We start from the raw sequence: 26,496 nt of genomic DNA, 5'->3' as shown, positions 1-26,496 counted from the left end.
CCTCACAGAGCTCAGTTCAGTGGGGACACGGATAAATACAGCCATGGCCTCAGCCTCCCAAAGTGCTGGGATTACAGGCATGAGCCATCATGCCCAGCCTTAAGGAACTGTCAAACTGTTTTCCAAAGTAGCTGCACCATAGGCCAGGCATGGTGGCTCATGCCTATAATCCCAGTACTTTGGGAGGCCAAGGTGGGTGGATTGCTGGAGTTCAGGAGTTTGAGACCTGCCTGTACAACACGGTGAGGACTCTGTCTCTACAAAAAAAAATACAAAAAATTAGCCAGGCAGGGTGGCATGCCCCTGTAGTCCCAGCTCCTTGAGTGGCTGAGGCAGGAGGATCGCTTAAGCTCAGGAGGTGGAGGCTGCAGCGACCTGTGCTCACGCCACTGCACTCCAGCAAGGGTGACAGAGCCAGTCCCTGTCTCAGAAAAAGTAAAAAATTTTTTTAAAAAGTTGCTATACCAGCAATGTGTGAAGGCCCCAAATCCTTGCCAACACTTGCTATTTCCCAACCCCTCCTTTTTTTTTTCCCCTTGAGATGGGGGTCTCACTCCATTGCCCAGGCTGGAGTGCAATGGTGCGATCTTGGCTCATTGCAACCTCTGCCTCCCAGCCTCAGGTAATCCTCCCATCCCAGCCTCCCAGGTAGCTGGGACTACAAGAACATGCCACCAGGTCTGGCTAATTTTTGTATTGGTGTAGAGACAGGGGTCTCACTATGTTGCCCAGGCTGGTCTCAAACTCCAGGGCTCAAGCAATCCACCCAACTTGGCCTCCCAAAGTGCTGGGATTACAGATGTTAGCCCCACTGTGCTTAGTTGTTTCCCCCTCCTTTTTTTTTTTTTTTTTTTTTTTAACTATGGCCATCCTAGTGGGTGTGAAGTGGTACCTCATTGTGGTTTTCTTTTTCACTTCCCTAATGGCAAGTGATATTGTGTATCTTTTCATGCTCTTATCAGACAGCTGTATATCTTTGGAGAAATATCTATTCAAATCCTTTTGACATTTTTTAGTAGAATTACTTTTTTTTTGGAGTCACAATCTCTCTCTGTCGTCCAGGCTAGAGTGCAGTGCCACAATTATGGCTCACTGCAGCCTCAACCTCTCAGGCTTATGCAATCCTCCCACCTCAGCCTCCTGAGTAGCTGGGGTTACAGGCACATGCCACCATGCCTGGCTGATTTTTTTGTTTTATTTTTGCGGAGATGAAGGTCTTGCAATGTTGCCCAGGCTGCTCTCAACCTTCTGTGCTCAAGCAATCTTCCCACCTAGGCTTCCCAAAGTGCTGAGATTACAGGCTCAAGCCACCATACCCAGCCAGTTATATGCCTTTTGTCATCTGTACTATCTTTGTGACTTCCTAGGAATCTGTAATTATTTCATAATTTAAAGTTTTAAAAAGGCCGGGCACAGTGACTCACATGTGTAATCCTAGCACTTTGGGAGGCCAAGGCAGGTGGATAGCCTGAGCTCAGGAGTTCGAGACCAGCCTGGGCAACTTGGCGAAACCCTGTCTCTACTAAAAATAGAAAAAACTAGCAGGACTTAGTGGCGCCCATCTGTAATCTCAGCTACTCAGGAGTCTGAGGCACAAGAATCGCTTGAACCAGGGAGGCGGAGGTTGCAGTGAGCTGAGATCGTGACACTGCACTTCAGCCTGGGCTACAGAGTGAGACTCTGCCTCCAATAACTAAATAAATAAATAATAAAGTTTAGGCCAGGCACGGTGGCTCATGCCTGTAATCCCAGCACTTTGGGAGGCTGAGGCAGGTGGATCACCTGAGGTCAGGAGTTTGAGACCAGTCTGGCTGACATGGTGAAACCCCATCTCTACCAGAAAAACAAAAATTAGCCGGGTGTGATGGCAGGCGCCTCTAATCCCAGGTACTCGGGAGGCTGAGGCAGAATTGCTTGAACCCAGGAGGCGGAGGTTGCAGTAAGCGGCGATCGCGCCACTGCACTCCAGCCTGGGTGACAGAGCAAGACTCTGTCTCAAAAAATAAATAAATAAAAGTTTAAAAGAGAAAAAGAAAATTGCTGCCTGGCCTTCCTCTTTCTTCCCCTGACTCCCATAAACTGGAAAATCAAGGTCAAGGTCTGCAGAACATAAGATGAAATTAACCAGGAATCTACACTGACCTCTCTGAGCTAAGTCTTCCTGCCAACTGGGTTGCTCATCTCGAGGTTATCTGGGAGGGAGAAATAGCTTCTCCATTAAGCCACTGTGCTGTTAAGTCGATTTTTGGCAGCTTAGCCTGTACGGTTACTGTTAAAATCCCATTACTAAATAATATTAAGTTTCCTATTAATATTAAGTTTTCTATTAATTCAGGAATAAAGATGTGTATTTCCAGTCTATTTCCCCTTCAACCATTTGAAATCTCTCAATAATTTCCTTTTTCGGCCAGGTGCAGTGGCTCAAGCCTGTAATCCCAGCACTTTGGGAGGCCGAGACGGGCAGATCACGAGGTCAGGAGATCGAGACCATCCTGGCTAACACGGTGAAACCCCATCTCTACTAAAAAATACAAAAAACTAGCCGGGCGAGGTGGCGGGCGCCTGTAGTCCCAGCTACTTGGGAGGCTGAGGCAGGAGAATGGCGTAAACCTGGGAGGCGGAGCTTGCAGTGAGCTGAGATCCGGCCGCTGCACTCCAGCCTGGGCGACAGAGCGAGACTCCATCTCAAAAAAAAAAAAAAAAAAAAAATTTCCTTTTTCATAAAATTTACCTTTTGTAATATTATCAATAGTGGTGTGAAGGGAAGGGGTGATGGTTAATGGGTACAAAATATGGAAAGAATGAATAACGTCTAGCATTTGATATCAGTACAACAAGGTGATTACATTCAATAATAATTTAATTGTACTTATCTTTCTCTTTTTTTTTTTGATACAGGGTCTGCCCTGTATCAAATCCGGGCTGGAGTGTAGTGGTGTGAGATCATGGCTCACTGCAATCTCTGCCTCCTGGGCTCAAGCCATCCTTCCACCTCAGCTGTGTGAATAGCTGGGACTACAGGCATGCACCACCACACCCGGCTAATTTTTGTATTTTTAGAAGAGTCAGGGTTTAGCCATGTTGCCCAGGCTTGTCTCAAACTCCGGTACTCAAGTGATCCACCCGTCTCGGCCTCCCTAAGTGCTGGGATTACAGGTATGAGCTACTGCACCTGGCCTGATTGCACATTTTAAAATAATTAAAAGAGTATAATTGGATTGTCTGCAACACAAAAGCATCTATCCCATAAATACATATAACTACTATGTACCCACTAAAATTAAAAATACAAATTTTTTTAAAAGTATTGCTTTTTACTCTAGCACTAGAAAATATACATTTACTTATCTGTATTTTTTAACTTTAAATTGCACCTTGAACGTTTACCTCTAGTTTGAAAATGAATATGCAAATATTAACAGTAAATGCAAAGGAAGTATCTTGTTTGTGTCAATGTGGGTTTTGTGCTGTTTAGATAAGATGGTACCCTACGTTAATACTGATCATCAATCATACCTGAGGAAGTGATGGCAGAAAAGATGCTAAATTTAGTATTTATTCCTCTGCCTTCTAACAAATGACGCCCACACCAAATAGCAGATTTTGGCTAGTACTACAGCCAAAGTGGAATTTTAGTGCATCCCCAGGGTGGTACCAGAATGAGGACAACTGGGTTCTGCCCTGTCTCTATTAATAACTGGCCAGGTGACTTCTCAAGGTCATCTCCCCTCTTTGGACCCCAGTTTTCACATTTGCAAAAAGAAGGATTTGGACTAGATTTGGCTTTCTTCAATGGATTCTGGGGATCATTGATTTTGGGAACTTATACTTGAGAGAGGTAGGGGTGGGTGTGTATGTGTGTGCATGTGTGTGTATGTGTGTGTGTATATATATACACACATACATACATATATATATATATAAAAATTTTTTTTGAGATGGAGTCTCCCTCTGTCTCCCAGGCTGGAGTGCAGTGGTGTAATCTTGGCTCACTGCAACCTCCACCTCCCAGGTTCAAGCAATTATCCTCCCTCAGCCTCTGAGTAGCTGGGATTACAGGCATGCGCCACCACGCCCAGCTAATTTTGTATATTTAGTAGAGACAGGGTTTCTCCATGTTGGCCAGGTTGGTCTTGAACTCCTGACCTCAGGTGATCTGCCCGCCTCAGCCTCCCAAAGTGCTGGGATACAGGCATAAGCCATTGTGCCCAGCCTCGGAGATATATTTGGTTGCACCCCCACTGTGTTTTATAAAAATGTAAATCAGTTGCCAACATTTTAAAATAGGAAGATTTTGTCTTTAAAAAATTTAGATTTTTGGCTTCTCATGAAATATCACCCAATAGGGCAACCCTGGACCTCCATTCCTGCCAGGCTGCCATCGCGGGGGCTGTGTGGGTGCTGCCCTCTTACAGGAGGTCCCAGTTCTCTCAGTGTATGCAGCCCATCTGGTCTCGGTGGGCATTTCAGTTCTCAACTCTTGCTCCATGCTGACAAGACTGTAATCAGGAATAGAAAAATCAGGCCAGGCATGGTGGCTCATGCCCATAATCCCAGCACTTTGGGAGGCCAAGGCAGGAGGATTGCTTGAGGCCAGGAGTTTCACACCAGCCTCGGCAACATAAGCAAGACACCATTTATGTAAAAAATTAAAAATCAGGCCAGGTGTGGTAGCTCACGCCTGTAATCAGAGCACTTCAGGAAGCCAAGGTGGGTGGATCACCTGAGGTCAGGAGTTCGAGACCAGCCTGGCCAACATGGTAAAACCCCGTCTCTACTAAAAACTTAAAAATTAGCCAGGCATGGTGGTGGGCGCCTGTAATCCCAGCTACTCAGGAGGCTGAGGCAGGACAATCACTTGCATCTGGGTGGCGGAGGTTGCAGTGAGCTGAGATCACGCCATTGCACTCCAGCCTGGGAAACAAGAGTAAAACTTTGTCTCAAAAAAAAAAAATTAATTAAAACTTAGCCAGGCATGGTGGCCTGTGCCTATAGTCCTAGCTACTCAGGAAGCTAAGATGGCAGAATCCCTTGAGCCCAGGAGGTTGAGACTTCAGTGAGCCATCGTTGTAACACTACACTTCAACCTGGGTGACAGAGTGAAACCCTGTTTCAAAAAAAAAAAAATATATATATATATACACACACACACACACACACACACACACACACACACACACACACACAGGGGTATCATCCTTTATGAAGTTGCCATTAAGATGGTCCAGGATCAATTTCTTTATTTTCTCTCTTTGTTTCTTTCTTTTCTTTTCTTTCTTTCTTTCTTTCTTTTTTTCTTTCTTTCTCTTTCTTTCTTTCTCCTTCCTTTCTTCCTTCCTTCCCTCCCTCTTTCTCTCTTTCTCTCTTTTTCTCTCTCTTTCTCTCTTTCTCCCTTTCTCTCTTTCTCTTTCTTTCTTTCTTTTGTTCATTCTTTCATTATTTCTCAATTTCGTTCTTTCTCTCTTTCTTTCTTTCTATGCCGCACTCTGTCACCCAGGCTCTGGAGAGCAGTGGCATGATCATGGCTCAGTGAAGCCTCAGCCTCCCTGGGCTTAGGTTATCCTCCCACCTCAGCCTCCCCAGTAGCTGGGACTACAGGCGCATGTCACCACACTTGACTAAGTTTTGTATTTTTTATAGAGACAGGATCTTGCCAGGTTGCCCAGGCTGGTCTCAAACTCCTGGGCTCAAGCAATCCTCCTGCCTCAGCCTCCCAAAGTGCTGGGCTTATAGGTGTGAGCCACTGCACCTAGCCCAGGATCAATTTCTGTTCACTTTCTTTGGGTATCATCAAAATGAAATCACAAAACAAAAAGCATTGTCACGGGGCTGGGCATGGTGGCTCATGCCTGTAATCCAGCACTTTGGGAGGCCTAAGTGGGCAGATCACTTGAGGTCAGGAGCTTGAGACCAGCTGGCCAACATGGTGAAATCCTCTCTCTACCAAAAAATACAAAAATTAGCCATGCGTGGTGGTGCGTGCCTGTAATGCCAGCTACTCAAGAGGCTGAGACAGGAGAATCACTTGAGCCTGGGAGGTGGAGGCTGCAGTGAGCCGAGATTGCGCCACTGCACTCCAACCTAGGTAACAGCAAGACTCTCTCAAAAAAAAAAAAAAATCTCAGAGTGTTGCCCTGACCTGAGATGACGCTGAATGTTGACCATGTTGGTGTGTTTACTGTGTGGGGGTCTTCCGTTTCCCCCTCTGGTGCCACCCTCCACTCCTCTTCCCCGTACTGTGGTGGGTCCAGGGAGGCTGGCCAGTGTGGACTGTATGAATGGACTCCCCAACCCTCAGAGCCCCTCAGACTTCCAACTGGGTTTGGCCAGCAGGAGATCAGAGGAGTCAACGGCTTTGTTGCTTCCTGCTCCCTCCCTCCCTGCCTGACCTGCCCCTGGCAGTGCCTGGTTTCTTTCTCTACATCCCCAGCTCCTGCAGATGACGTCTCTCTCCTCTCTCACTGCTCCCTTCTCTGCACGCTGCGGGTCCCTGCTGCCCCTGTAGGTTCCCTCAATCCTGCCCACCCCTATGTCAATAGTCCCTTCATTAAACTTGCCCCAACTTTACCCCTTTGTGGGATGCCATCTGCTTCCTGCCAGGACCATAACTGACACAGATACCTTTGGGCTTTCAAGACTCCTGGCCAGGTTGGGCGAGGTGACTCACACCTGTAATCTAAACACTTTGGGAGGCCAAGGTGGAAGGATCACTTCAGCCCAGGAGTTTGAGACCAGACTGGGCAATATAGTGAGGCTCCCGTCTCTTAAAAAAAAAAAATTTAATAGCTAGGCATAGTGCGTGTGCACCTGTGGTGCCAGCTGCTCAGAAGGCTGAGGTGGGAGGATCGCTTGAGCCTGGGAGTTCGGGGCTGCAGTGAGCCACGATCGCACCACTGCATTCTAGCCTGGGCAAGAGAAGGAGAACCTGTCTCAAAACAAACAAACAAACAAAAATACTCCAGGCCAAATGACAAGTTTCCTCTGTCTGCTATTGTGCTTATATTGAGTTCTTTTATTTATTTTATTATTATTTTTTTTTTGAGACAGTCCCACTCTGTCACTCAGGCGGTGGCTCAGAGGCATGATCACAGCTTACTGCAGCCTTGACCTTCTAGGCTCAAGGGACCCTCCCAACTCAGCCTCCTGAGGGGACTAGAGGCGTGCACCACCACAGCTGGCTATGTTTTTCATTTTTACTTTTTGGAGAGATGGGGGTCTTGTTATGTTGTCCAGGCTAGTCTCAAACTCCTGGGCTCAAATGATCCTCCCACCCTTAGCCTCCCAAGTAGCTAGGACTATAGGCAAGTACTATTATGCCCAGCTTTTTACCATTTATACATTCTTCTCCAATAACTTCTTCTCCAATAACAATCACAAGTGAAACACATTTCCTTAGGATAAGACTTTAATTTGGCCGGGTGCACTGGTTCATTATGGTCCTGTAATCTCAGCACGTTGGGAGGCCAAGGTGGAAGGATTGCTTGAGCCCAAGAATTCAAACCCAGGGGAGAACCTGGGTTTTGTCTCTATCTACAAAAATATATAAATTATCCAGGCATGGTGGAGTGCACCTGCAGTTCTGCAGTACCTGTAGTACTGGAGAAGATGAGGTGGGAGGATCACTTGAGGCCAGGAGTTGGAGGTTGCAGTGAGCCGAGATCACACCACTGCACTCCAGCCTGGGTGACACAGCAAGACCCTGTCTTAAAAATAAATAAATAAACAAATGCACTCAGAGATACATGGATGAGTCTTAAGGCAGAGTTCTGAAAATAATACTAATAATAATGTGGCCGGGCATGGTGGCTCACAGCCGTAATCCCAGCAATTTGGGAGGCCAAGGCAGATGGATCACCTGAGGTCAGAAGTTCGAGACCAGCCTGGCCAACATGGTGAAACCCTGTCTCTACTGAAAATACAAAAATTAGCCAGGTATGGTGGTGTGCGCCTGTAATCCCAGATACTCCGGAGTCTGAGGCAGGAGAATCGCTTGAACCCGGGAGGCGGAGGTTGCAGTGAGCCGAGATTATGCCGCTGCATGCCAGCCTGGGAGACAGAGCGAGACTCTGTCTCAAAACAAAACAAAACAAAAAAGCAAAGAATGCAATCTGGAACATGATAAAACCTGTATCAGTTACAGCAATAACTGCATGCAGAAACCCATAGATAAGTGGCTCTCAGATTTATGACAAAGCGACATTGCAGTTCAGGGAAAGGATAAATAAATGGACCTGAGTCAACTGGATATCCATATGGGGGACGAAAACAAACTGACCTGCACTGTACACAATAATATATACAAATAAATTTCATTCCGCTTACAAATCCAAATGTGAAAGGACTAAAATAAGGTTTTAGGCCAGGTGCAGTGGCTCACGCCTGTAATTCCAGCACTTTGGGAGGCTGAGGTGGGAGAATCACTTGAGGTCAGGAGTTTAAGATGAGCCCGGCCAACATGGCAAAACCCTGTCTCTACTAAAAATACAACAATTTAGCCGAGCGTGGTGGCATGCGCCTGTAGTCCCAGCTACTGGGGAGGCTGAGGCAAGAGAATCGCTTGAACCCGGAAGGTGGAGTTTGCAGTGAGCCGAGATCACGCCACTTCACTCTAGCCGGGGTGACAGAGCGAGACTCCGTCTCAAAAAAAAAAAAAAAAAAAGAAAAGAAAAATTAGGTTTTCAGAAGAAAACATCAAAGACTATTTCCATAACCTTGGAATAGACAAAGATTTCTTTTTTTTCTTTTTTTTTTTTTTTTGAGATGGAGTCTCACTTTGTCGCCCAGGCTGGAGTGCAGTGGCGCGATCTCGGCTCACTGCAAGCTCCGCCTCCCGGGTTCACGCCATTCTCCTGCCTCAGCCTCCGAGTAGCTGGGACTACAGGCGCGCACCACCACGGCCGGCTAGTTTTTTGTATTTTTAGTAGAGACAGGGTTTCACCATGTTAGCCAAGATGGCAAAGATTTCTTAAACAAGACACAAATAATGTTAGCCATACAGGAAATGATTGTTAAATAATTATTAAATTATACTACATTCAAATTAAGATATCTTGTTCGTCAGGCTGGGCACTTCTAATCCCAGCACTTTGGGAGGCCGAGGCGGGCTGATCACTTGAAGTCAAGAGTTTCAGACAATTCTGGGCAAGATGGCGAAACCCCGTCTCTACTAAAAATGCAAAAATTAGCCAGGCATGGTGGCCCGTACCTGTAATCCCAGCTACTCAGGGGGCTGAGGTGGGAGGATCTCTTAAGCCTGGGAGGTTAGGTTGAGGGTTGAGGCTGCAGTGAGCAGAAACTGAGCCACTGCACTCCAGCCTGGGCGATAGAGTGAGATCCTATCTCAAAAAAAAAAAGAAAAAAAGAAAAAAATAATCTGTTCATCAAAGGCCTTGTTAAGCCAGTGAAAAGATAAGCCACAGAGTGGGTGAAAACACTGACAACACATACGTCTGCTTACGTACTTGCATTCCTCCAAAAGCATCAGAAAGAGGCAGACAAATTAATAAGAAAATGGGCAAAAGACTTGATTGGGGCCGGGCTCGGTGGCGCATGCCTGTAATCCCAGCACTTTGGGAGGTTCGAGACCAGCCTGACCAACATGGTGAAACCCTGTCTCTACTGAAAATACAAAAATTAGCCCGGTGTGGTGGCGCACGCCTGTAATCCCAGCTACTCAGGAGGCTGAGGCAAGAGAAACACTTGAACCCGGAAGGTGGAGGTTGCAGTGAGCCAAGATCATGCCATGGCACTCCACCCTGGGCGACAGAGCAAGACTCCATCTCAAAAGACCAAAAAAAAAAAAAAAGACCTGAATGGGCATCTTGCAAAAGAGTATCTGAATGGCCAATAAATGTATGAAAATATGCTTCACCTTCTTCGTTGTTCTTAGTCATCAGGAAAATGCTAAGTAAAACCACAGCAGAATGCACAGCCACCAGAATGGCTAAAATTAAAAAGACTGACCATCAGCTGGGCATGGTGGCTCAAGCCTGTAATCCCACCACTTTGGGAGGCCGAGGCAGGCAGATCACCTGAGGTCAGGAGTTCAAGACCAGCCTGGCCGACATGGCAAAACCCCGTCTCTACTAAACATACAAAAATTAGCTGGGCGTGGTGGTGTGCGCCTGTAATCCCAGCTACATGGGAGGCTGAGACAGGAGAATTGCTTGAACTCAGGAGGCGGAGCTTGCAGTGAGCCAAGATCATGCCACTGCACTCCAGCCTGGGTGACAGAGTGAGACTCTGTCTCAAAAAAAAAAAAAAAAGAAAGAAAAAGAAAAAAAAAGACTGACCATCACAAGGGTGGGGTGCACAGCAAATGAATCTCTGGTACACTGCTAGTGGGAATATAAAATGATACAAACTGGCAGTCTCTACTAAAGTTAGATATACACTCACTTGGCCGGGCGCATGGCTCACGCCTGTAATCCAGACACTTTGGGCGGCCAAGGCAGGAGGACTGCTTGAGCCCAGGAGTTGGAGACCAGCCTGAGCAACATAGCGAGACTTCGTCTCAATTAACAACAAAAAATACATATACATATAAAATAAAATATATACCCTTACTCTGTGATTGGACATCTTCACTCTTGGGTGGGTGTAAACCATCAGAAACAAGCGCTTATGCCCACCAAAAATGTGTACTAGAAACTTGAGAACACCACCATTTATTTTATGTATTTATTTATTTAAGACAGAGCCTCACTCTGTCACTCAGGCTAGAGTCCAGTGGCACTATCTTGGCTCCCTGCAACCTCCGCCTCCTTGGTTCAAGTGCTTCTCCTGCCTCAGTGTCTCGAGTAGCTGGGATTACAGGCATGCACCACCATACCCAGCACATTTTTTTGTATTTTTAGTAGAGATGGGTTCTCACTGTATTGCTCAGGCTGGTCTTGAACTCCTGGCCTCAAGTTATCTGCCCGCCTTGGCCTCCCAAAGTGCTAGGATTACAGGCTTGAGCCACCACATCTGGCCCAACATCGCCATTTATAGTAGCCCCAAACTAGCAGCAATCCAAATGCTCATCGACAGGTGAATCCATAAACAAACTGTGGTATGTTCACACCATGGCACACTATACAGCAAGGAGAAGCACCAACCCACAAGCACAGGGAGACATGGATGCATCTCCCACAAGCATAATGTTGAGTGAATAAAGCCAGACACAAAACAGCACACAATGCATTATTCTATTTACATAAAGTTAAAACACCAGCGAAATGAAGCTGAGTTATTAGAAGTTAAGAGAGTACGCCCTTGGACTATAGTGTAGGTAGGTGGCATGAGGATGCTTTTCTGGGTCTGTCATATGTCACATTCTGTTTGTGTGTTTTTTAAAGATGGTATCTCATTCTGTTGCCCAGGCTGGAGGGCAGTGGCACCTTCTTAGGTCACTGCAGCCTGGAACTCCTGGGCTCAAGCAATCTTCCCGCCTCAGTCTTTTGGGTAGCTAGGACTACGGGCTCATGCCACCACACCCAGCTAATTTTTTTTTTTTTTTTTTTTTTTTGGTGACAGAGTCTCCCTCTGTCGCCCAGGCTGGAGCGCAGTGGCTTGATCTCCACTCACTACAAGCTCCGCCTCTCGGGTTCACACCATTCTCTTGCCTCAGCCTCCTGTGTAGCTGGGACTACAGGCGCCCACCACCACACCCGGCTAATTTTTTGTATTTTTAATAGAGATGGGGTTTCACCATGTTAGCCAGGATGGTCTCAATCTCCTGACCTCGTGATCCACCCACCTCAGCCTCCTAAAGTTCTGGGATTACAGGTGTGAGCCAGCGTGCCTAGGCCTGCCCAGATAATTTTTAATTTTTTTTTTTTTTTTTTTTTTGTAGATATGGGGTCTCTCCATGTTGCCCAGACTGGTCTTGAACTCCTGGCCTCAAGTGATCATCATGCCTTGGTTTCCCAACGCACTTGGATTACAGGCATGAGTCACCACACCCCGTTGTAGATTCTGTTTTTTAATATGGGCGCTGGTTACAAGAGAGTACTCATTTGTGGAAATACTGGCATGATTTTTCTGCCATTCTGTGTGCATGAACTACTTTAATATTAAAAAGTTAAATATATATATATGCTTACTTATTAGCAATGCACATTTTGCAAAATTATCCTCATGTAAAGAAAAAGATTCACATTAAAAACTATCTGAATGGGGTCAGAAGCAGTGGCTTCCCAATACTTTGGGAGGTCGAGGTGGGAGAAGTGCTTGGGCCCAGGAGTTCAAGACCAGCCTGGGCAACATAGCAAGACTCCATCTTTATTTAAAAAGCAAAACAAGCCGGGCGCGGTGGCTCAAGCCTGTAATCCCAGCACTTTGGGAGGCCGAGACGGGCGAATCACGAGGTCGGGAGATCGAGACCATCCTGGCTAACACAGTGAAACCCCGTCTCTACTAAAAAATACAAAAAACTAGCCGGGCGATGTGGTGGGCGCCTATAGTCCCAGCTACTCGGGAGGCTGAGGCAGGAGAATGGCGTAAACCCGGGAGGCAGAGCTTGCAGTGAGCTGAGATCTGGCCACTGCATTCCAGCCTGGGCGACAGAGCGAGACTCCGTCTCAAAAAAAAAAAAAAAAAAAAAAAAAGCAAAACAAAATAATGTCAGTGGTTGCCTACAGGGAAGAAGAAATTGATTTGAGATTTGGGAATAAAAGAGAATTGGAGAGAAGCCTCACACAGGTCAGTGACAGTAGTGAGCCACAAACTGTGGAGGGTGAGCAGAGAACACACTGAATGTGGGGTCCAAACAATTTTCCTTAATGTCGAAAAAATTGACAGAGACAGGGTCTCACCATGTTGCTCACTCGTGGGCTCAAGTGATGCTCCCATCTCAGCCTCAGTGCTAGGATTACAGGTGACCCGGGAGGTCGAGGCTGCAGTGAGCCGTGATCGCACCACTACACTCCAGCCTGGGTGACAGAGCGAGACTCTGCCTCAAAATAAAAGAGGGAGAAAAACCATGAGAGAGCTGGGCAAAGGGATGCAAAAGAAATGCAGTGTAGTGGTCTACGTCACATTTGCACTTTGAGCGGCCAGGTGGTTTCATCAGGAGAGCAGCATCATGAAGTTACCATTAAGCTGAATGTTACTGGTTTGGGGTCTCGAGTTCCTCTACAAATGTGTTTTACTTGTAGAGCTGTATGTGAACCCTAAGCATGGGAGATTTAAGCAGAGTTGTGCATTTGTGAGCATTTATGAAAATTACACAGGCCGGACGTGGCTCACGCCTATAATCCCAGCACTTTGAGAGGCCAAGGCAGGTGGACCACTTGAGGTCAGGAGTTCAAGACCAGCCTGGCCAACATGGTGAAACCCCATCTCTACTAAAAATACAAAATATTAGCCGGGCGTGGTGGCGTGCACCTGTAATGCCAGCTACTCAGGAGGCAGAGGAAGGAAAACAGCTTGAACCCAGGAGGTAGAGGTTGTAGTGAGCCAAGATCGTACCACTGCACTCCAGCCTGGGCAACAGAGCGAGACTCTGTTTCAAAAAAAAGAAAATAAAATACAATTTCTTAAGGTGGGATCTCACTCTGTTACCCAAGCTGGAAGGTTGGAATGCAGTGGTGCCATCATAGATCCCTGCCTTCAATTCCTGGGCTCAAGTGATCCTCCTGCCTCAGCCTCCAGAGTGATAGAGGCACATGCCAGTGTGGCCAGTTAATTTTTAAATTTTTGTACATACAGGATCTTTCTTTGTTGCCCAAGTTGGAGAGAATTTTTTTTTTTTTTTTTTTTAATCTCAAAGGGGATTTCTACATTTCCCTGGGCAAGATGCTCTCAGAAGCACAGTTCTAAGATTTGGAGAGTCCTTAATTCTCATCTTACCATATCCCACCTCTGCTTAAAAATCTTTCCGGCCGGGCGTGGTGGCTCACGCCTGTAATCCCAGCACTTTGGGAGGCCGAGGTGGGCGGATCACAAGGTCAGGAGATCGAGACCATGGTGAAACCCCGTCTCTACTAAAAATAGAAAAAATTAGCCGGGCGCAGGGGCGGGCGCCTGTAGTCCCAGCTACTCGGGAGGCTGAGGCAGGAGAATGGCGTGAACCCAGGAGGCGGAGCTTGCAGTGAGCCGAGATTGCGCCACTGCACTCCAGCCTGGGCGACAGAGCGAGACTCCGTCTCTAAAAAAAAAAAAAAAAAAAAAAATATTTCCATAGCTCCCTGGTACCCCGCAAGGCCCTTTAAGATCTGGCTTCTGCCAGGCTCAGTGGCTTATGCCTGTAATCCCAGCACTTTGGAAGGCTGAGGCGGGTGGGTCACCTGAGGTCAGTAGTTCAAGACCAGCCTAGCCAACATGGTGAAATCCCCATCTCTACTAAAAATACAAAAATTAACCAGGCAAGGTGACAGGTGCCTGTAATCCCAGCTATTTGGGAGGCTGAGACAGGAGAATCGCTTGAACCCAGGAGGTAGAGGCTGCAGTGAGCTGAGACTGTGGCATTGCACTCCAGCCTGGGCAACAAGAGCGAAACTCCGTCAAGAAAGAGGAAAGAAAAGAAAGAAAGAAGGAAAGAGAAAGAAAGGAAGAAAGGAAGAAAGAAAGAGAAAGAAAAGAAGGATCTGGCTTCCACTGGCTCCTCCCCCATCATCACTTACTCCTCACCTGTATCCTTCTCAGTTAAGCCACTCCCAACTTTTGGAGGCCTTGTATATGCAGTTTCCTCTACCTAGAATACTCTTCCACCCTTCACTCCGGTGTTCATGCCAATTCACCCTTTAGGCCTGAACTTAGGCCTCTCCTTCTCCAAGAAGTCCTCCTTGATTCTCCAGGCTGGATCAAGTACATCCTATGGGCTCCTGCAGTCCTTGGGCTTCCCCATCACAGCCCAATGCTTGTGCCTCTCTGTCAACAGCCCCAACCTCTCTGCCTGTGGCTCCCCTACCCTGTCTCTGACCCCTCTGGGTCATCACTGTCTAGCCGGATCTCTCTCTCCCACTGACCTATGAGCCCTGTGGGGGCAGGACCCGGGCTGCCTCAGTCACTACTATGCCCCTCATGTTGTCCAGCATGGGCCAGGCACACAGCAGGCACTGAATTCATATTTTCTAGATAAAATAAATTCCAGTGGTTCACACCTGTAATCCCAACACTTTGGGAGGCCAAGGTGGGAGGATCGCTTGAGTCCAGGAATTCAAGGTCAGCCTGGGCAACGTAGCGAGACCCTGTCTCTACAAAAAATTAAGAAGAAAATTATCCGGGCATGGTGGTGCATGCCTGTAGTCCCAGCTACTCGGGAGGCTAAGGTGGGAGGATCGCTTAAGCCTAGGAGTTGGAGGTTGCAGTGAGCTATGATTGTATCACCACACTCCAGCCTGGGCAGCAGTCCAAATAATAATAATAATAATAATAATAATAATAATAATAATAAATTCTACAACTGGGAGTGGTGGCACACATCTGTAATCCCAGCTACTCAGAAGGCTGAGTTGAGACCAGGAGTTTGAGACCTGTCTAGGCAACGTGGAGAGACCCCCTCCCCCTCAAAACACAAACAAACTCACTTAACAGTAAATTAGTAAATTCTAGAATTCTAAGTTGATATGTTCCTACCTTTTTAAGGTTCTAAGACTCTAAAGGTATAACTGTAAATTTCCATGAGTGTATGTTTTCATCAGTCTAGGTTTCTAGATCAGACGAAGCTGGCAATCCATCAGCTGAATCTGGTTCATACTTTGTGGCACATACAGATTTCTCTCTCTCTCTCTCTATTTTTATTATCTTGTTGTTGTTGTTGTTGTTTGTTTTTGAGACGGAGTTTCGCTCTTGTCGCCCAAGCTGGAATACAATGGCATGATCTTGGCTCACTGCAACCTCCGCCTCCCAGGTTCAAGCAATTCTCCTGCCTCAGCCTCCTGAGTAGCTGGGATTACAGGCACGCGCCACCAGACCCAGCTATTTTTTGTATTTTTAATAGAGACAGGGTTTTGCCATGCTGGCCAGGCTGGTCTCAAAATCCCGACCTCCAGTGATCTGCCCACCTTGGCCTCCCAAAGTGCTGAGATTACAGGCGTCAGCTACTGCGCCTGGCCAGGTTTCTTATTTTTTTGAGACAGGGTCTCACTCAGTTGCCTGAGGCTGGAGTCAGTGGCTCAATCTTGGCTCACTGCAACCTCCACTTCCCTGGGCTCAGGAGATTCTCCCACCTCAACCTCCCGAGTAGCTGGAACTACAGGCATGCGCCACCACACCTGGCTAATTTTTGTTTTCAGTTGAGGCGGGGTTTCACCCTGTTGGACAAACTGGTCTCAAACTCCTGGGCTCAAGCAATCCGCCCGCCTCAGCCTCTCAAAGTGCTGGGACTACAGGTTGCTAGATCAGCCAGGTTTCTTGAGCCAGCGCGATGGCTCACGCCTGTAATCCTAGCACTTTGGGAGGCCGAGGCGGGTGGATCGCTCAAGTCCAGGAGTTCAAGGCCAGCCTGGCCAACATGGTGAAACCCTGCCTCAACTAAAAATACAAAAATTAGCCAGGCGTGGTGGTGCGGGCCTGTAGTCCCGGCTACTCGGGAGGCCGAGGTGGGAGAACCGTGTGAACCTGGGAGGTGGAGGTTTCAGTGGGCTGACGTTGCACCACTGTACTCCAGCCTGGGCAACAGAGTGAGACTCCAGCTCAAATAAATAAATAAATAAATAAACAAACAAACAAACAAATAAATGTTCCAAAAATCTTAGTATCAGAGAGCCATCCTGTGATTATAAACTACTGAGTTACTAAAGTTCTAAGATTTGGAGGTAACTGATTCTGATCTTTGGGTTTTAAGAATTCATGATTATGATCATCTATATTTTACGATTCTAGCAGTCTGTGTTTCTAAGATGTTAAGGTCCCAAGGGTCAAAGGTGCTAGGGTGTCATGTTTTAAAGGCTTATGATTATGAAGTTCCATATCTCTGAGGCTCCTCAGGGTCTTTGCCAGTTTTTTTTTTGTTTTGTTTATTTTTTTTTTGTTTTTTTGAGACCAAGTCTCACTCTGTCGCCCAGGCTGGAGTGCAGTGGCCAGATCTCAGCTCACTGCAAGCTCTGCCTCCCGGGTTTACGCCATTCTCCTGCCTCAGCCTCCCAAGTAGCTGGGACTACAGGTGCCTGCCACCTCGCCCGGCTAGTTTTTTTGTATTTTTTTAGTGGAGACGGGGTTTCACCGTGTTAGCCAGGATGGTCTCAATCTCCTGACCTCGTGATCCGCCCGTCTCGACCTCCCAAAGTGCTGGGATTACAGGCTTGAGCCACTGCGCCTGGCCATTTGCCAGTTTTAATGCTGATGATTAAACACTTCTAAGGTTCCAAACCTCTATGAATACTAAGTACTAAGGTTCGAGAGTCTACAATTCTAAAGGTCTAAGGTCTTTCTATAACTATAAAGTTCTCTGGTCTTTGCTAATATTGTTCTGATACATCAAAGTAGGGTGACTACTAGGCACTCTGGCTTACCCCTGTAATCAAAGCACTTCGAGAGGCCGAGGTGGGAGGACTGTGTGAGCCCAGGAGTTCCAGACCAGCCTGGGCAACACAGCAAGACCCCATCTTACAAAAAAAATTTTTTTTTTGTTTTGAGATGGAGTTTCACTCTTGTCACTTAGGCTGGAGTGAAATGGTGTGATCTCAGCTCACTGAAACCTCCATCTCCCGGGTTCAAGTGATTCTCCTGCCTCCCACCTCACGAGTAGCTGGGATTACAGGTGCCAGCCACCAGGCCTGGCTAATTTTTGTATTTTTAGTAGAGTCACCATGTTGGTCAGGCTGGTCTCAAACTCCTGACCTCAAGTGATCCATCCGCCTCAGCCTCCCAAAGTGCTGGGATTACAGGCATGAGCCACCATGCTCAGCCAAAAAAAATTATTTTTAATTAGCCAGGCTTTTTTTTTTTTTGAGACAGGTTCTTGCTTTATTGCTGAGGCTGGAGTGCAGTGGTGCGATCTTGGCTCACTGCAACCTCCACCTCACCGGCTCAGGCCATCCTCCCACCTCAGCCTCCTGAATAGCTGGGACCACAGATGCATGCCACCATGCCCGGCTAATTTTTTTTGTATTATTTTAATTTTTAGTAGAGACAGGGTTTCATTATGTTGGCCAACCTGGTCTCCAACTCACACACTCAAGAGATCTGTCCACCTCAGCCTCCCAAAGTGCTGGGATTACAGGCATGAGCCACCATGCCCGGTCAAAGGTCTTCATTTCGAGAGGTCTAAGAATCTCTTAGACATTTCTTTTTTTTTTTTTTTTTTTTTTTTTTTTTTTGAGACAGAGTCTTGCTCTGTCGCCCAGGCTGGAGTGCAGTGGCCGGATCTCAGCTCACTGCAAGCTCCGCCTCCCGGGTTCACGCCATTCTCCTGCCTCAGCCTCCCGAGTAGCTGGGACTACAGGCGACCACCACCTCGCCCGGCTAGTTTTTTGTATTTTTTTTTTAGTAGAGACGGGGTTTCACCGTGTTAGCCAGGATGGTCTCGATCTCCCGACCTCGTGATCCGCCCGTCTCGGCCTCCCAAAGTGCTGGGATTACAGGCTTGAGCCACTGCGCCCGGCCAGACATTTCAAGTTCCAAGGATCTGATGGCTCTGCATTTCGGGATTCTAAGGGAATATGCTTACAAAGTCCCACCATTCTGGGACTGTACATTTCTAAGGCTCTAAGGCTGCGCTGCTCCATACGGCAATCACAAGCCACATGCGGTTATTTAAATTTAATTAAAACTGGGCCAGGCGCAGTGGCTCATGCCTGTAATCCCAGCACTTTGGGAGGTCAAAGCAGGTGGATCAGTTAAGGTCAGAAGTTCAAGACCAGCCTGGCAAACATAGTGAAACCCCGTCTCTACTAAAAATACAAAAAACAAAAAAACAAAAAAACAATTAGCCAGGTGTGGGGGCATGCATCTGTAGTCCCAGCTATTCAGGGGGCTGAGGTAGGAGGATGGCTTGAGACCGTGAGGTAGGGATTGCAGTGAACCAAGATCTCGCCACTGCACCCCAGCCGGGGCAACAGAATAAGACTCCATCTCAAAAAATATATATATATAAATAAATTTAATGAAAACTAAATAAAATTGAAAACTCAGTCTGTCACATAGCACTGGCCACATTTCAAGCACTCAAAAGCCACATGGACTAGTGATTATTACATTGGACATCACGGATATAGACTATTTCCACCATCATGGAAAGTTCTATTGGACAGTGTTGGTCTCTCTTCCCACCCTCCGGACCACCAAGGTTCTTGGGTACCCTTTCCCCTTCCTCATCCTCCTCACCCCACCCCAGCCCTCCTCCAGGTACCTGCCAAGGCCTTGATCCGGGAGCACTCAAAGAGCGAGGCCGCTGCGGTGGAGGCGGCTGGCTGCTCCCGCTCCCAGCCCCGATCCGGACTCTCCCAGCGGGTGGCAAGGTTGTTGTTGTTAGAGGCAGGCAGGCCCTCCATGTTGTCCACTTCCCCTGGTATCTGCGCCATCGGGGAAAGCGAGGCCTGGACATGGGGAGAGGTAGGTCAGGTCTAGGATCAAGTCCCATTTCTAACAGTGACTGGCTTTGAGTCCTGTCCCCTCTCTTGTCCTCAATTTCTCTGTCTTTAATGTGGACATAATAATAATGATAAGGCCTGGGCACAGTGGCTCATACCTGTAATCCCAGCACTTTGGGAGGCAGAGGCAGGAGAATCACTTGAGCCCAGGGGTTGGAGACCAGTCTGGGCAACATAGCAAGATTTCACGTCTATAAAAATAAAAATAAGCCGGGTGCAGTGGCTCAGGCCTATAATCCCAACACTTTGGGAGGCTGAGGAGGGCAGATAGCTTGAGCCCAGGAGTTCGAGACAAGCCTGGGCAACATGGTGAAACCCTGTCTCTACAAAAAATACAAAAATTGGCCAGGCACGGTGGCTCACGCCTATAATTCCAGCACTTTGGGAGGCCGAGGCGGGCGGATCACCTGAGATGGGGAGTTCGAGAGCAGCCTGACCAACATGGAGAAACCCCGTCTCTAATAAAAATACAAAATTCGCCTGGTGAGGTGGAGTATGCCTGTAATTCCAGCTACTCAGGAGGCTGAGGCAGGAGAATCGCTTGAATCCAGGAGGTGGAGGTTGCAGTGAGCCAAGATTGTGCCATTGCACTCCAGCCTGGGCAACAAGAGCGAAACTCTGTCTCAAAAAAAAAAAAAAATTAGCCAGATATGGTGGCAACGTGCCTGTAATCCCAGCTACTCAGGAGGCTGAGGTGTGAGAATGGCTTAAGCCCAGGAAGTGGAGGTTGCAGTGAGCCAAGATAGCTCCCACTGCACTCCAGCCTGGGCAACAGAGCCAAAAACCGTTTTTAAAAAAAATTTAAAAATTAGCCAAATGTGGTGGCTGCCACCCATAATCCCAGCTGTTTAGGAGGCTAAGGCAGGAGGATGGCTTGAGCCCAAGAAGTCAAGGCTACAGAGATCTATAATAGTGACACTGCACTCCAAACTAGGCAATATGGTGAGACCGTATTTCTAAATAACAATAATAATAATGTTTACCCTCACCACTTCACAGGATGTGGTAAAACACATAGCTTAGACCCTGGCACATATTAAGGGCTCAGCAAACTGTCACTGTTATTATTAGAACAATAGAGTTCTGTAATGCAGTAATAACAATAATGAACATATTGAACACTTGCCCTGTGGTCAGTACTTCATGTACATTCTCTTATTATTTCCACAAATTTAATTCCCTAACAGTTGGCTATTATTGCACCTATTTTACAGAGGAGGAAACTGAAGCACAGAGGAATTGATCTATTTTTCCAAGGTTACACAGCTAGTAAGTAGCTAGAATTCAAACACAGGTGATAGGTCCAGGCACGGTGGCTCATGCATGTAATCCCAGCACTTTCTGAGATGGGTGGATCACTTGAGGTCAGGAGTTCAAGACCAGCCTGGCCAACATGGTGAAACCCTGTCTCTACTAAAAATACAAAAATTAGCTGGGCGTGGTGTCACGTACCTGTAATCCCAGGTACTCAGAAGGCTGAGGCAGGAGAATCGCTTAAACCTGGGAGGTGGAGGCTGCAGTGAGCGGAGATCATGCCAATGCACTCCAGCCTGGGAGACAAAGCAAGACTTTGTCTCCAAAAAAAAAAAAAAAAATAGGTGATAGAATGTTTGCATTAATGGGGCCAGGCACAGTGGCTCCTGCCTGTAATCCCAGCATTTTGGGAGGCCAAGGCAGGCGGATCACGAGGTCAGGAGTTCGAGACCAGCCTGGTCAACATGGTGGAATCCAGTCTCTACTGAAAATACAAAAATTAGCTGGGCGTGGTGGTGGGCTACTGTAATCCCAGCTACTCAGGAGGCTGAGGCAGGAGAATCGTTTGAACCTGGGAGGCGGACGTAGAAATGAGCTGAGATCGTGCCGTTGTACTCCAGCCTGGGTGACAGGGAGAGACTCCATCTCAAAGAAAAAAAAAAAAAGAATGTTTGCATTAATGGCCCTAATTCTTCACCCTTGTAGCCACAGCCTTTGCCATATAACTCTTCAGTGTCCTCCTACTGCTAAGGTAGGATAGAGTGCTGCATACCCTACCCATTGACTCTAGCCCTGTTATTTGCTTTGGCCAGCGGAATTAGGTGAAAGTGCTGCTGTGCCAGTTCTGAGCCTAGGACGCGGGAGGGAGACTTCGCATGTTTCTGCTTGTGCTCTACTGTGGCTATAAGAAAAACACACCTGGGCCAGACCAGGTCCAAGGCCCTAGTCATTCTAGCCAAGGCCAGCTAAGGTTGCCAACACCACCCTCAACTCTGACCACAGCAGAGACCAGAAGAACGGCCACCTGATTCCAGCCTAAATTGCTGAGCTCAGACTCAATGGCTTAGTAAAGGTTCTGTGTTTTTTGGTTTGTTTGTTTGGTTGGTTGGTTTTTTTGTTTGTTTGAGATGGAGTCTCCTCTGTCACCCAGGCTGGAGTGCAGTGGTGTGATCTCAGCTCACTGCAAGCTCTGCCTCCTGGGTTTACACCATTCTCCTACCTCAGCCTGCCAAGTAGCTGGGACTATAGGCGCCCACCACCATGCCCGGCTAATTTTTTGTATTTTTAGTACAGACGGGGTTTCACTGTGTCAGCCAGGATGGTCTCGATCTCCTGACCTCGTGATCCGCCCGCCTCGGCCTCCCAAAGTGCTGGGATTACAGGCGTGAGCCACCGCGCCTAGCCGTTTTTTGTTTTTTGAGACAGTCTCGCTCTGTCGCCCAGGCTGGAGTGCAATGGTGCAATCTTTGCTCACTGCAACCCCTGCCAACCGAGTTCAAGTGATTCTTGTGCCTCAGCCTCCAAAACAGCTGGGACTACAGGCACACAGCACCATGCCCAGCTAACTTGTACTTTTAGTAGAGACAAGTTTTCGCCATGTCAGCTAGGCTGGTCTCGGACTCTTGGCCTCAAGTGATTCGGCTGGGCGCCGTGGCTCACGTCTGTAATCCCAGCACTTTGGGAGCCGAGGTGGGAGAATTACCTGAGGTCAGGAGTTCCAGACCAGCCTGGCTAACACGGTGGAACCCCTGTCTCTACTAAAACTACAAAAATTAGCCAGGCGTGGCGTCGTGCACCTGTAATCCCAGCTACTCAGGAGACTGAGACAGTAGAATTGCTTGAACCTGGGAGGCGGAGGTTGCAGTGAGCTGAGATCGCGCCAGTGCACTCCAGCCTGGGCAACAGAGTGAGACTCCATCTCAGAAAAAATTAAATTAAATTAAATTAAAATTTAAAAATAGAGAACAAAAAAATATTCAAAAAAAAAAAAAAAAGAAGAAGAAATTAGTCAGGTGTGGTGGCTCACACCTGTAATCCCAGCACTTTGGGAGGCCGAGGTGGGTAAATCACCTGAGGTCAGGAGTTCCAGACTCTAACATGGTAAAACCCTATCTCTAATAAAAATACAAAAATTAGCCGGGTATGGTGGTGCATGCCTGTAATCCCAGCTACTCGGGAGGCTGAGGCAGGATAATTGCTTGAACCCAGGAGGCAGAGGCTGCAGTGAACCGAGACTATGCCACTGCACTCCAGCCTGGGCGACAGAGTGAGACTCCATCTCAAAAAAAAAAAAAAAAAAAAAGAGAGAGAAGAAATTTAAAGGGTTGAGTGACATTAGATGTATCTCCTCTACCTTCTGAGCCCCCAGGCCTGATTCTAAGACCAACAAAGGAGGAAGTTAGGAGATCAATGTCCTCAAAAGACCCAGACAATTGCCAACTCACTGAATTCTAGGAAGGTAGGGTCTGAGTCTTGGTCAATAGAGTGAGTAGAGTGGAAATTGTCCCTTAGGGGGATACACTGTAATCCCCCCCCTTTTTTTTTTCTCCTGAGACAAGGTATTGCTCTATCACCCAGGCTAGAGTGCAGTGACAAAATCATAGCTCCCTGTAACCTCCAACTCCTGTACTCAAGCGATCCTCCCACTTCAGCCTCCTGAGTAGCTGGGACTACAGGCAAGCTCCGCCATGACCAGGTAATTTTTGTATTTTTCGTAGAGATGGGGTCTCTCTATGTTGCTCAGGCTGGTCTCGAACATCTGGGCTCAAGCTATTTGCCCACTTCAACCTCCCAAAGTGCTGGGGTTACACGTGTGAGCCACTGTGCCCAGTCCCAAATCCATTTTTGTTCTTCCCTCCCTCCATGGAAAAGTGAAAGTGAGCACACAGCTACCTACCACATGTGTGACTTTGGCTGAGCTATTTCTACTCTTTGGGCCTTAGTTTGTTCATCTGCAAAATCGTAATGATGGCCCAGCACGGTGGCTCATGCTTGTAATATCACCACTTTGGGAGGTCCAGGTAGGTGGATCGCTTGAGGCCAGGAATTCGAGACCAGCTTGGCCAACGTGGTGAAACCCCGTCTTTACTAACAAAGTACAAAAATTATCCAGGCATGGTGGCGCGTGTCTGTAGTCCCAGCTGCTCAGGAGGCTGAGACAGGAGAATGGCTTGCTCCTGGGGGATGGAGATTGCAGTGAGCTGAGATTGACCCACTGCACTCCCGACTGAATGAAAGAGTGAGACTCTGTCACACACACACACAAAAGGGTAGGCCAGGAGGTGGCTCACGCCTATAATCCCAGCACTTTGGGAGGCCAAGGAGGTGAGTGGATCACCTGAGGTCAGGAGTTGGAGACCAGCCTTACCAACATAGTGAAACCCCATCTCTACTAAAAATTCAAAATTAGCCGGGCGTGGTGGCTCATGCCTGTAATCCCAGCTACTTGGGAGGCTGAGGCAGAATTGCTTGAAGCTGGGAGGCAGAGGTTGCACTGAGCCGAGATTGTACCATTGCACTCCAACTTGGGTGACAAGAGCTAAACTCCATCTCAAAAAAAAAAAAGAGTAATGATAATCGTACCCGTTTCTTAGCGGTGTTTGAAGAAGTAAGTTAATAATGCAGGGATCATGGTATCTGGTACACTGCAAGCTCTCGATATATATGTTCCTTGCTATTATTCTTCATCTTTTCCTCACATATCTCAGCAAATCAATGTGCCTGTTCCGGAGTCAGACAGAAATGAGTTCAAGTTCCGCTTTATCCTTGCTGTATCTTTAACCGAGTATCTTTAACTTGGCCTGTGACTCAGTTTCCCTCCCTGTTAAACGGTGGTTACAACTGTTTTCTTCAGTGGAGGACACTTAAAGATGGGGAGGCCGTTAGCTCTCCTGTTAGCTCTCAAGCCAGGCCGAGGATCAGCTCTGGCCATAACGCAATTGAACGGGAAGGAAGGGAGCAGGTAATAGGGGAGCCGAGAAGGGGTGTCCTGCGAGCCGGCCCCCCACTCCCCCCTGCAAAAGCAGGCGGGGCGCTGGGCTGCGGTGGCATCAGAGGTTTTAACCCTTCCCAGGCCGCGCCTCTCTCCCTGCGGTTCAGACACCGCGCCCAGGGAGGGGGCCTGGGAAGGACAAGGCCTGGGGGTAAGACCCACGCGTGGCGCGGAGGCTAGACCGGGTGGGGGGTTGGGGACTCGTCCTGCCCTCGACCCTTTGCCTCCCTCCAGCCAGGGAGACCCGGGGCTCCAGCTATGCCCGGTGCGCACGGAGGAGGGATGCTCGCCAGGTGGGTACATGCTTGGGGGAGGGGCTGTCGGCCCCCTAGCCGCTCACCTGGGCCCGCGGCCGCCGGCGCCGCTGTCCCCACTGCTCCCCACGACCGACCGACCTCCCTGTCGGCGTCCGCTGCCCGGCCCGGCCCGGCCCGGCCCGGCCCAGCCCGGCTCAGCTCGGCCCCGCGGGCTCACGGCTCAGCCAGATCCGCATGCGCCGCCGCGCCTCCCTCGCTCGCGCCGCCGCCGCGCTCCGCGCGCCCCCGGGGCCCCCTCCCGCCCGCGGTCCCCGCGCCCCGCAGCCCGAGGCCCACGCACAGTCACACCCGGCCGCGGCGTGGGGTGCACGGCTGCACTCCCGCGGGCACGGCGGCGTCACGCGCTGCACACTCCCACGGGGTTACGCTCGCCACGCTGCTATGCCATACTCGCGGGGGCCTCGACACACAAACTCACCCCCGCATCCACGCGCTCGCGCGCCGTCACTCCCTCCTGTGAGGTCCCACGGGGTCACACCCTCACGCCGTCACAGGCGGCGTCCACACTGGAACAGTGTCACCCAGCACCACACCAATCCAATAGGGTCACCACCGCCCACGCGGCGTCACACACAAACGCACCTGTCACACACAGTCGCACACTCCCCGGCAGTCACAAACAGTGTCATAGGCCCACACATCGCGCACAGCTTCACAGCCACAGTGTCACACACTCTACACACTCGAACCTTCACAGCAGTCGCCCCGCATATGCTGCACCCCCAGACCTCGCACATCATAATCACAGGGGGTCACAAACAGCAGCACAACAGAGACACCCACAGTCACATACTCGAATGGGGTCCCGGTGTCACACATCCTTACACGAGACATGTGGTGTCACACACCGTCACAGTCTAATAATCTCACGCTTCCATGTAGCACACCTCACACGTCCCACACCCTATCGTACAGGCTGACGCAGTGTCACCGACGGTGTCACCACAAGGTCACAAAAGAACAGAATCAATGCTTGGCACACGTGGTGTCACGCACGTGTAGTCACACTGTAACACGGGATCACACACGGAGGATGACACAAGGTGTCGCCCACAGTCATGCTTGCCCTTCCGGTCACTGAGTCACACAGGGTCATATAAGTGCATAGATATGCCGTGACACAGTGTCTTACACTCAAGTGCACACACACACTCTGTCCTCCCTCACTTTCTCCCCTTGCTGGTTCTGGGAGGCTCTGGGGCTTACAGTGCGCCCCAGATCGCTCCAGGCTCTGCGAGAGGGGGCGTGAGCTACAAGAGGCCGTGGGCGTGGCTCGCCTGGCCCCGCCCCTCTCCGGGAGGTAGAGTGCGGAGGCAGGACGCTGAGTGACAAATTATCTCGGCTCCGCCCACTCGGTTTGTTGCTATGTGGAGGCGTGGCCTTCTGTGGCCCCGCCTTCCGACCTAAGTGGCCGGCA

The 26,496-nt window shown here is 48.7% G+C and overlaps 1 protein-coding gene across 5 annotated transcripts in view; it reads right to left on the bottom strand.

Annotated features, from left to right (window-relative positions):
* LOC105495626 (spectrin beta, non-erythrocytic 4) overlaps window positions 1-25,413 on the bottom strand; it is a 117,054-nt gene extending 91,641 nt beyond the window's left edge. Inside the window, exons 1-3 of one of the 5 annotated variants that reach the window (XM_071086864.1) lie at window positions 25,103-25,186; window positions 24,354-24,491; window positions 19,277-19,463 (exon numbers count right to left, since the gene is read on the bottom strand). In XM_071086864.1, the coding sequence (XP_070942965.1) occupies window positions 19,277-19,448 (172 nt within the window). In that variant the 5' untranslated portion in view covers window positions 19,449-19,463; window positions 24,354-24,491; window positions 25,103-25,186. Of the gene's footprint in view, window positions 1-19,276; window positions 19,464-21,342; window positions 21,417-24,353; window positions 24,492-25,102 lie in introns of those variants that run through there. The other 4 variants (XM_071086866.1, XM_071086867.1, XM_071086863.1 and 1 more) reach the window with 4 other exon arrangements.
* Window positions 25,414-26,496: the final 1,083 nt, after the last annotated feature.

The sequence above is a fragment of the Macaca nemestrina genome, chromosome 20 (assembly GCF_043159975.1).
Source record: "Macaca nemestrina isolate mMacNem1 chromosome 20, mMacNem.hap1, whole genome shotgun sequence".
Taxonomy (NCBI): Eukaryota; Metazoa; Chordata; class Mammalia; order Primates; family Cercopithecidae; genus Macaca; species Macaca nemestrina.
This window is presented reverse-complemented; position numbering and strand designations above follow the sequence as displayed.